We start from the raw sequence: 12,340 nt of genomic DNA on the forward strand, positions 1-12,340 counted from the left end.
ACCAGAAACATTTTAGAAATAGAGGCTAAATTAGATTTAAATACAGTGGGGTGTCCCCAAACACTGACTCCATATATGGACATAGCTATATATGGAGTCAGAGCAGGGACTCCTAAGCAGAACTAGAGTCCCAACACCCTCCCCTCTTCAGAGCAGGGGGTGCCTGGTTTAATGCTCGGGTTCTCCCATTGACTTCCATTGTGCTCCGGTGCTCTGTAGAGCACCCGAGCATCAGGAAGTGTTCTATTCGAGCACCAGAGCACACAAGCACTTTGGTGCTCGACCAACACTAGTCATAGGGGCTCAATACCGGAAAAAAACGCTTCGGTTTTTTCCACATTCATTGTCAATGGGGACAAAACTGAACAGAACAGAATTCCATACCAGAGAGCAAACCGTAACATGTTGTAGTTTGCTTTCCGTCCTGGGATGCGGAGCAAGACCCCCAATGCAAGTCAATGGGGACGGATCCGTTTTCTCTGCCACAATCTGCCACAATAGAAAACGGATCCGTCCTCCGTTGACTTTCAATGGAGTTCATGATGGATCTGTCTTGGCAATGTTAAAGATAATACAACTGGATCTGTTCATAACAGATGCAGACAGTTGTATTATCAGTAACGGAAGCGTTTTTGCTGAACTCTGCTGGATCCAGTAAAAACGCTAGTGTGAAAGTAGCCTAAATAATGCTACCACCTTCCCTAAGTACAATGAATACTACCAACTACATACAGTACACTAACTGCTACCACCTTCATAAACACTCCAGCACAACATATGCAGCCACCCACAATTCATGCCGCCAAGTCAAAGTCCACTTTATTGTCAATACAGCAATATATGCAAGACATACAGAGAATTGAAATGTCATTACTTTCAAACCCATGGAGTAGCCATAAACATTAAACATTTAATAAACACTAGGCATGCAATCTATGACTGATACACACTAGTCGAAATATAAAAAAATATAAATATGTAGTGCGAATTGGATGAGCTTATAGACTGCTAAAATATTTTTATACATAACCAGCTCTTGATGATAGCAAAGTCAGGTATTAATAGGGGGGGGGGGGGGCAAGGCAGAAGGAGAGTTTCACATGAGCAAGTCCATTGCAGGAATCCCACTCAGAGTGTGAGTTCCTTTGTTCTGGACTTACAGGAGCACGTAGCATTATAATGATTATAAAGCTGTGTGCCTCTACATGACTTTACTTCCACAGGATCTTAGTGACATAAAGCTATCAGTATGATTCTGTAGAAGTAAGGTCATGTAGATGCACATGCCATTATAAATCATGATAATGGCAGGCGCTCCTGCAACGGTCCAGAACAGTGGTCAGGGTTGCCAACCAGAATTTTTCTTTTTTCTGGACAACTTTGCCCAAAATCACGGACAGCCAACATTTTTACGGACAAATTGAATGATAAAGATTATAAAAACTATATATCTATAGCTCGGTATACTGATAAGTACTCAATACCAGCATTTACTGTCAGCTGTAAAATGATGGTAATTACCACCAAAATAATCTAGTCAAGTACCACCAGCATAAAAAATCACGGACACAACTTTTTTTTTTCACGGACACAGGAAACGGACTGTCCAGAAATTTCTGAATGGTTGGCAACCCTGACAGTGGTTCATGCTCACGCACAGAATATTATTCCCGCAATGGACTCACTCGTATGAAACAGCCCTTAAGCATCCTGACAGCCTGGTGGATGGAACTGTCCCTTAATTTGGTTCTGGCCCGAAGACTCCAAAGTCTCCTCCCTGATGGCAGCAGGCTGAAGAAGCTATTTAGTGGAATAAGATCACTTGCCATGCCCAGGTCTTTCCAAGTGAGGTGGGTGCTATGTATGTCTTGGAGAGAAGGGAGAGAGGTGCAGACCATCTTCTCAGCTGCTTTCACAATACTCTGGAGGGTCTTGCGGCAGGATGTAGTGCAGGCACCATACCACACAGTGATAACGCTGGTTAGGATGTGTAAGCCGTGTACCGGGGTGGGCTCCTCAGGATACAGAGAAGTCACGAACGAGGAAAGCAACTCCAACACCAGCTTTTGCCAAAACAGAATTTTACTAAAACGTGATAATGAACGCAACCACAAATGTTGGGAACATAAAATAAATTTACATACACCCAGCCCGAAGGCTGAGACCCTTTTGCTGCACAGCACGGCGCCCTCCTATGGATGTAGAAGGAAAATGCTGTAATTTACCTACTGGCGGGCACAACTAAACTGCCAGATTATTATTACCTGTTATTACCCTAAAAAACACGAACAATTGTTTGTGTGCGTGGTACGGACTCGCCTGCGGTGCAGCACAACAGCTTACAATCTTACAGTGCTCTACAGTAAAATGTTGCAAAATAGTGTATTGTATCCTATTGGGCTTATTTGAACAACATTTGCACCTTTTTCATTTTTTCACTTACTCCATGTGTGAAAAGTGGGTGATAAAAAGTGGAAGTGGTTAGATATGTTAATTCGTTTTGCTGCAGATTTATCACTGAGATTAGAAAAAACAAACTTACTCCAATAGGACATCGAGTGCAAAAACTGGGGTAGCATTTGGAGACTAAGGGAGACTATCCCCTTCCCTGCCCACTTTTTTAGACCTGGCGTGAGTTGGGAAAAGTCGCAGATTGCAGCATAAATAACCTTTGCACCACAGTGCCAGAAATACGCCTAATATAGGTGTATTTCTGGATAGTAATTAACCCCCTAAGTGTTAGGTATCAAGGTGCACTGAATGTAACAAACACCATGAAACATATCATGTATACCAAAACAGACTCAAGCAAAGCTGATTTGAAATATCACCCTCATGATGATTTCCCCCCAATTAAATTTTCCAGCAGGGAACCATTTTCTTAACCTAGTCCTGTGCTCATTGGTGCAGCTTTGCTGCATAATCTGAGTGTATGTCTATGACGGACTGAACCGTCACTGGGGCTGCTGGAGAAGCCTGAGGGCCAGCCTCCTTCCTACAGACTACGGACCCAGAACTATGGGGACTGAGACTCCCACTGATTGTGTTAGTGATGGGATTAAGATAGCTGACTCTAGGAGCAGCCGACTCCTAGATGAGTAGATCAACCTATTATACACTCAGGAGATAATCCCATCACATGTGTCTCCTCTCTCCCTATTCATTCATTATGGAGGGGGTGAAGATGTCTGGTTGTTCATGGTTGATTGCATTATGTTGTTAGACTTCTTGAACTGTATATATACTGAGTTGATCTTCAATAAAGTGAGCTCCTGTTTTACATTCAACATAGAGCCTCATCTCATGTGTGTGGGGACTGCTATACGCTGTATACTCCCCTGGCTATAACCCCTAGCTCTTGTAAGAGCTGTTCCTGTTCCTTGTTCCTGTGGTGGTTACGGTGTCGAGCAGAGTCCTTGGAGTCCTCGGGAAGCAGTAGGAGCATTCATCAACGGAGGTACTCAGTCGAGGGGCCAGGAGATCCGTTACATTGGTGGCAGCAGTGGGATGGCGTCCTAGTGCGAGGAGAAGCAGCTCGGAGACATCATTCCTGGAGTATATTGAGGGCAATGCTAGTACAGCGCCCCTGGATACAGCAGGATGGAATCAACTAGTCTTTGGACAGCGCTCCATGACGAGGAGGGGTAGGCGGCCGTGGACTACAGGGATGCAGACAGAAAGGAAGTCTGGTATGATGCCCTGGAAAATGCCCAGCGGCGGCGAGGTGAGAGTCTCCCCAGTTATGAGCAGCGGCTACAGAAGCGTGTAGCGATGCGGATGGGTCTCTTGGGAGAGCAGCCCTTGGACGAGTGGGTAACAGAGCTCCAGAGCCTGTATGTAAGGAGCTTTGGCTAGAGGATGCTTACCGGGCCCTAAGGTGGCATGTCATTCAACATTCCCCCTGGACGGCCGAGCACGACTTACCTAAAGGGAAGGATTATGATGGACCTGGGTTACTATGGGAGGCCTTAGAGGAGGACATTGATATCGGCAACACAGAGGAGTCTAGGTTTTGGGACATCTACGACTACCGGATGGGCATGCATGTTTATGCTGACGGATGGGAGGTGAGCAAAGACATGACCCACCTGGTAACAAGGGAGTGGGAGCTGCAGCAGACCTACCAACACCTGCTTAGCTCCATTCATCCCCAACCTACCCGACAAGCAGAGCCAGATCTGACCTGCTACAACTGGGAAGACTTGGCGGCGATACCCCCTGCTTCCCTACCAACTCCCAAAGTAGGGAACTTCATCGACTGGTTCTGGAAAGACCTCCCGACAGCAGGTAGAGATGGGACCGAAGTCTCTCCACCGGCCCGACAGGGATGCTGGGCAGCCGGCCCAGATCCCCAACTACAGCCAGCGTTACCCGGAATCCAGACAGTCGGTCTGACTCCCCGTCGGCAGCTTACTTTACAGGGATAGATGACAACCGGTCTCTCTCCCCAGCGGCAGACAGGTTCACAGGGAGAGGAGATTGTCGGTCCCTCGTCCCTGCAGCAACCAGCATCACTTGGAGGGGAGATGGTTGCACCCACTACCCAGCACCAGGCCGCATTACCAAGAGTCGAGACAATCGGTCCTGCTCCCCAGCGGCAGTATGTTTTTTAGGGAGAGGAGAGCATCGTCTCCATTCTCCAGCGGCAGTGTACCTTTAAGGGAGAGGAGATAACCGGTCTCTCTCCCCAACCACAGGGGGACAGCACCCCTAACTCCGATGGTGCAGATGGGACCGCGGTCTCTGCACCAGACCTACAGGGATGCTGGACAGCCGGTACAGATCCCCCACCAACCCTGCAAGAATGCCAGGAGGAGGATTTAAGCAATCCCTCCTCTCCACAGCCGATCCGCAACAAGGTCCTGGGGGTAGAATTGCCTGACCCCATCCCAGACGAAGAGCTGGCATCTGGGCAGAGCGCAGTCGGCCTCTGCCCTCCCCTATCCTCTTGTCCAGATGCTGACTCCCCACAGGCTACCCCAGCGGAAGAGCTGGCATCTGGGAAGAGCGCAGTTGCCCTCTGCCTACCAAGTACCCACAGCTCCAAGCTAGAGAACAACAATGAAGCAAGGAGTAGCAGACACCCACTCAACAGCTGGGGACATACAGAACAGAGCCAGGCCCCAGAGTTCAACAGGACCAGTGTTTGTTTATGAGTGTGCTACTCGACTAACTCAGGCACCAACCGACAGGAGGTCAGGTGCCTGGTTAGTCTACTGTTTGGAGGGGAAAAAATGTGATGGACTGAACAGTCACTGGGGCTGCTGGAGAAGCCTGAGGGCCAGCCTCCTTCCTACAGACCCAGAACTATTGAGACCCCCCTCAGACCTTTTGGGGTTGCAAGGAACTATGAACCCTGATTTACGTGTGGAATTTATATGCCACATATTTCCTATTGCCCAATAAAGGTGGAGGGTGTGAATTCAGCAACACAAAAAGGGTTAACTCTGCACTGAGACTCCCACTGATTGTGTTAGTGATGGGATTAAGATAGCTGACTCTAGGAGCAGCCAACTCCTAGATGAGTAGATCACCCTATGATACACTCAGGAGATAATCCCATCACATGTGTCTCCTCTATCCCTATTCATTCATTATGGAGGGGGTGAAGATGTCTGGTTGCATGTTGTTCATGGTTGATTGCGTTATGTTGTTAGACTTCTTGAACTGTATATATACTGAGTTGATCTTCAATAAAGTGAGTTCCTGCTTTACATTCAACATAGAGCCTCGTCTCATGTATGTGGGGATTGCTATACGCTGTATACTCCCCTGGCTATAACCCGTAGCTCTTGTAAGAGCTGTTCCTGTTCCTTGTTCCTGTGGTGGTTACGGTGTCGAGCAGAGTCCTTGGAGTCCTCGGGAAGCACTAGGAGCATCTATCAACGGAGGTAGCCAGTCGGGGTGCCAGGAGATCCGTTACAACGTCTCATGGTACTATTGTAGGACTTGCAGAAAATTGTTGCAAAACCGCAGGGTTTTCTGAAAATTATGTTAAAGTGTTGCTGCTTTGATGTGATTTCCTGAGGATAGGCCATCAATATAAAAATCCCAGAAAACCTCTTTAACTATTCATCTTGCTCGAACAATAGACTGTTTTACCAAAATTCTGAATGCCTTAATTGTGTACATCATGTACTGTACATTATGAATATATGTTCCAGGAAAAGCTTCTATTCTAGGTATAGCATATACGGAATATAAATATTGTATATAACAAGTACTTGGCAGCCAGCAATCCTGAAAAGAACTGAAGATAAAGAACCTACTGTATATGCTCTGTTAGGTACAATACAGGCTTTTATAGTTCTATAAGGTTGAAAGGGTTCAAATTTTTTTTTTTTTTGCAGTATGGTTTTGCTGTGCTTATAAATAACCTGGGACATCAGTCTTCTCATTTTTGGCACCCATTGTGATTAATTATTTTTTCATCCTTATCTTATGATTTATCATCGCTCATTAATGCAATGTCTTATTTCTGTAGGATCAATGATATATCTAACCTGTGTGCTGAGCTGACGGCCTGCTGTACCATATTGAGCTCAGAATGGTTGGGAGTCCTGAAGGCTCTCTGTTGCTCCTCCAATCATGTGTGGGGCTTCAACGATTTACTCTGCAGCGTGGACGTAAGTGATGTTATACCAATATGCTTGCTTTTCTCTGTGTCTACAGGTAACATCCCAATGAAATAAATATCAAGAGCTTATTTCTACTTACCGTATATAAAGCTACTACAAAGTGTTCATTATTTTCTACGTAGACTCTAATGATTGTTCACTAGGAGCATGCATGGCACAAGTTGGCAAGTCATCATGGGCCTCATGAAATCCCAACAGATTATAGACAGCTATGTTTTAGTCTGAAACGCTGCAGCATTTCAGACAAAAATATACACTGATCCCACAAGATACAATGTCCTCAGGATACAACAGTGGCGTTGCTAGGGCTGGTGTCACCCGGTGCGGTAGAAAATGGTGTCACCCCAACCTGCCCCCCCCGAGCAATAATCTTTTAGTCATATAACCAAAAATATGTTGAAAGAATGAAAGAAGTCAAAGTTAATGCTTTTAAAAAATAACGTTTATTTTAAATCCAACCCCTTTACTGAACAAATAACATTTTACAACACAAAATTTAACAGGATAAAATTATAAATAATTAAATAACACAAAATTCAACATGACTAATAAATAAATAAATAATTAAATAACAGAAAATTGAACAGGAACAAATACAAGTGCACTTAACCACCTCAGCCCCCAGTGCTTAAACACCCTTAATGACCAGGCCACTTTTTACACTTCTGACCTACACTACTTTCACCATTTATTGCTCGGTCATGCAACTTACCACCCAAATGAATTTTACCTCCTTTTCTTCTCACTAATAGAGCTTTCATTTGGTGGTATTTCATTGCTGCTGACATTTTTACTTTTTTTGTTATTAATCGAAATTTAACGATTTTTTTGCAAAAAAATGACATTTTTTACTTTCAGTTGTAAAATTTTGCAAAAAAAACGACATCCATATATAAATTTTGCTCTAAATTTATTGTTCTACATGTCTTTGATAAAAAAAAAATGTTTGGGTAAAAAAAAAATGGTTTGGGTAAAAGTTATAGCGTTTACAAACTATGGTACAAAAATGTGAATTTCCGCTTTTTGAAGCAGCTCTGACTTTCTGAGCACCTGTCATGTTTCCTGAGGTTCTACAATGCCCAGACAGTACAAACACCCCACAAATGACCCCATTTCGGAAAGTACACACCCTAAGGTATTCGCTGATGGGCATAGTGAGTTCATAGAACTTTTTATTTTTTGTCACAAGTTAGCGGAAAATGATGATTTTTTTTTTTTTTTTTTTTTTTCTTACAAAGTCTCATATTCCACTAACTTGTGACAAAAAATAAAAACTTCCATGAACTCACTATGCCCATCACGAAATACCTTGGGGTCTCTTCTTTCCAAAATGGGGTCACTTGTGGGGTAGTTATACTGCCCTGGCATTCTAGGGGCCCAAATGTGTGGTAAGGAGTTTGAAATCAAATTCTGTAAAAAATGACGAGTGAAATCCGAAAGGTGCTCTTTGGAATGTGGGCCCCTTTGCCCACCTAGGCTGCAAAAAAGTGTCACACATCTGGTATCTCCGTATTCAGTAGAAGTTGGGGAATGTGTTTTGGGGTGTCATTTTACATATACCCATGCTGGGTGAGATAAATATCTTGGTCAAATGCCAACTTTGTATAAAAAAATGGGAAAAGTTGTCTTTTGCCAAGATATTTCTCTCACCCAGCATGGGTATATGTAAAAAGACACCCCAAAACACATTCCCCAACTTCTCCTGAATACGGAGATACCAGATGTGTGACACTTTTTTGCAGCCTAGGTGGGCAAAGGGGCCCATATTCCAAAGAGCACCTTTCGGATTTCACTCGTCATTTTTTACAGAATTTGATTTCAAACTCCTTACCACACATTTGGGCCCCTAGAATGCTAGGGCAGTATAACTACCCCACAAGTGACCCCATTTTGGAAAGAAGAGACCCCAAGGTATTCGCTGATGGGCATAGTGAGTTCATGGAAGTTTTTATTTTTTGTCACAAGTTAGTGGAATATGAGACTTTGTATGAAAAAAAAAAAATAAAAAAAAAATCATCATTTTCCACTAACTTGTGACAAAAAATAAAAAATTCTAGGAACTCGCCATGCCCCTTACGGAATACCTTGGGGTGTCTTCTTTCCAAAATGGGGTCACTTGTGGGGTAGTTATACTGCCCTGGCATTTTCCAGGGGCCCTAATGTGTGGTAAGTAGGTAAATGACCAGTGAAATCCAAAAGGTGCTCTTTGGAATATGGGCCCCTTTGCCCACCTAGGCTGCAAAAAAGTGCCACACATGTGGTATCTCCGTACTCAGGAGAAGTTGGGGAATGTGTTTTGGGGTGTCTTTTTACATATACCCATGCTGGGTGAGAGAAATATCTTGGCAAAAGACAACTTTTCCCATTTTTTTATACAAAGTTGGCATTTGACCAAGATATTTATCTCACCCAGCATGGGTATATGTAAAATGACACCCCAAAACACATTCTCCACCTTCTCCTGAGTACGGAGATACCAGATGTGTGACACTTTTTTGCAGCCTAGGTGGGCAAAGGGGCCCATATTCCAAAGAGCACCTTTCGGATTTCACTCGTCATTTTTTACAGAATTTGATTTCAAACTCCTTACCACACATTTGGGCCCCTAAAATACCAGGGCATTATACCTACCCCACAAGTGACCCCATTTTGGAAAGAATAGACCCCAAGGTATTCGCTGATGGGCATAGTGAGTTCATGGAAGTTTTTATTTTTTGTCACAAGTTAGTGGAATATGAGACTTTGTATGAAAAAAAAAAAAAAAAAAAAATCATCATTTTCCACTAACTTGTGACAAAAAATAAAAAATTCTAGGAACTCGCCATGCCCCTCACGGAATACCTTGGGGTGTCTTCTTTCCAAAATGGGGTCACTTGTGGGGTAGTTATACTGCCCTGGCATTTTCCAGGGGCCCTAATGTGTGGTAAGTAGGTAAATGACCAGTGAAATCCGAAAGGTGCTCTTTGGAATATGGGCCCCTTTGCCCACCTAGGCTGCAAAAAAGTGTCACACATCTGGTATCTCCGTACTCGGGAGAAGTTGGGGAATGTGTTTTGGGGTGTCTTTTTACATATACCCATGCTGGGTGAGAGAAATATCTTGGCAAAAGACAACTTTTCCCATTTTTTTATACAAAGTTGGCATTTGACCAAGATATTTATCTCACCCAGCATGGGTATATGTAAAATGACACCCCAAAACACATTTCCCAACTTCTCCTGAGTACGGCGATACCAGATGTGTGACACTTTTTTGCAGCCTAGATGCGCAAAGGGGCCCAAATTCCTTTTAGGAGGGAATTTTTAGACATTTGGATACCAGACTTCTTCTCACGCTTTGGGGCCCCTAGAATGCCAGGGCAGTATAAATACCCCACATGTGACCCCATTTTGGAAAGAAGACACCCCAAGGTATTCAATGAGGGGCATGGCGAGTTCATAGAAATTTTTTTTTTTTGGCACAAGTTAGCGGAAATTGATATTTTTTATTTTTTTCTCACAAAGTCTCCCGTTCCGCTAACTTGGGACAAAAATTTCAATCTTTCATGGACTCAATATGCCCCTCACGAAATACCTGGGGGTGTCTTCTTTCCGAAATGGGGTCACATGTGGGGTATTTATACTGCCCTGGCATTCTAGGGGCCCTAAAGCGTGAGAAGCAGTCTGGAATATAAATGTCTAAAAAATTTTACGCATTTGGATTCCGTGAGGGGTATGGGGAGTTCATGTGAGATTTAATTTTTTGTCACAAGTTAGTGGAATATGAGACTTTGTAAGAAAAAAAAAAAATAATTCCGCTAACTTGGGCCAAAAAAATGTCTGAATGGAGCCTTACAGGGGGGTGATCAATGACAGGGGGGTGATCAATGACAGGGGGGTGATCAATGACAGGGGGGGTGATCAATGACAGGGGGGGTGATCAATGACAGGGGGGGTGATCAATGACAGGGGGGGTGATCAATGACAGGGGGGGTGATCAATGACAGGGGGGGTGATCAATGACAGGGGGGGTGATCAATGACAGGGGGGGTGATCAATGACAGGGGTGGTGATCAATGACAGGGGGGTGATCAATGACAGGGGGGTGATCAATGACAGGGGGGTGATCAGGGAGTCTATATGGGGTGATAACCACAGTCATTGATCACGCCCGTGTAAGGCTTCATTCAGACGTCCGTATGCGTTTTGCGGATCCGATCCATCTATCAGTGGATCCGTAAAAATCATGCGGACGTCTGAATGGAGCTTTACAGGGGGGTAATCAATGACAGGGGGGTGATCAGGGAGTCTATATGGGGTGATCACCACAGTCATTGATCATGCCCCTGTAAGGCTTCATTCAGACGTCCGGATGCGTTTTGCGGATCCGATCCATCTATCAGTGGATCCGTAAAAATCATGCGGACATCTGAATGGAGCTTTACAGGGGGGTGATCAGGGAGTCTATATGGGGTGATCACCACAGTCATTGATCATGCCCCTGTAAGGCTTCATTCAGACGTCCGGATGCGTTTTGCGGATCCGATCCATCTATCAGTGGATCCGTAAAAATCATGCGGACGTCTGAATGGAGCTTTACAGGGGGGTAATCAATGACAGGGGGGTGATCAATGACAGGGGGGTGATCAGGGAGTCTATATGGGGTGATAACCACAGTCATTGATCATGCCCCTGTAAGGCTTCATTCAGACGTCCGGATGCGTTTTGCGGATCCGATCCATCTATCAGTGGATCCGTAAAAATCATGCGGACATCTGAATGGAGCTTTACAGGGGGGTGATCAGGGAGTCTATATGGGGTGATCACCACAGTCATTGATCATGCCCCTGTAAGGCTTCATTCAGACGTCCGGATGCGTTTTGCGGATCCGATCCATCTATCAGTGGATCCGTAAAAATCATGCGGACGTCTGAATGGAGCTTTACAGGGGGGTAATCAATGACAGGGGGGTGATCAATGACAGGGGGGTGATCAGGGAGTCTATATGGGGTGATAACCACAGTCATTGATCATGCCCCTGTAAGGCTTCATTCAGACGTCCGGATGCGTTTTGCGGATCCGATCCATCTATCAGTGGATCCGTAAAAATCATGCGGACATCTGAATGGAGCTTTACAGGGGGTTGATCAATGACAGGGGGGTAATCAATGACAGGGGGGTGATCAGGGAGTCTATATGGGGTGATCAGGGAGTCTATATGGGGTGATCAGGGGCTAATAAGGGGTTAATAAGTGACGGGGGGGGTGTAGTGTAGTGTAGTGGTGCTTGGTGCTACTTTAGTGAGCTACCTGTGTCCTCTGGTGATCGATCCAAACAAAGGGGACCACCAGAGGACCGGGTAGCAGGTATATTAGACGCTGTTATCAAAACAGCGTCTAATATACCTGTTAGGGGTTAAAAAAAACACATCTCCAGCCTGCCAGCGAACGATCGCCGCTGGCAGGCTGGAGATCAACTCTCTTACCTTCCGTTCCTGTGAGCGCGCGCGCCTGTGTGCGCGCGTTCACAGGAAATCTCGCGTCTCGCGAGATGACGCGTATATGCGTCCACTCGGAATGAATCAACCACCTCCAGGACGCGTCTGTGCGTACAGCGGTCCGGAGGTGGTTAAAGAACATCTCAATCAATTCAGAACTTTGCTTTCCTGGCCTTCAAAGCTGCAAAACTATTAATTGCTTCATCGAAATCAATGGTTTGCACTAA

At 44.9% G+C, this 12,340-nt stretch overlaps 1 protein-coding gene across 1 annotated transcript in view; it reads left to right on the forward strand.

The window, feature by feature from the left end:
* MED12L (mediator complex subunit 12L) overlaps positions 1-12,340 on the forward strand; it is a 692,480-nt gene that overhangs the window by 521,011 nt on the left and 159,129 nt on the right. Inside the window, exon 22 of the mRNA XM_040429951.1 lies at positions 6,485-6,626. Coding sequence (XP_040285885.1) covers positions 6,485-6,626 — 142 coding nt within the window. The remainder of the gene's footprint in view (positions 1-6,484; positions 6,627-12,340) is intronic.

Source organism: Bufo bufo, chromosome 4 (genome assembly GCF_905171765.1).
Source record: "Bufo bufo chromosome 4, aBufBuf1.1, whole genome shotgun sequence".
NCBI classification, from domain to species: Eukaryota; Metazoa; Chordata; class Amphibia; order Anura; family Bufonidae; genus Bufo; species Bufo bufo.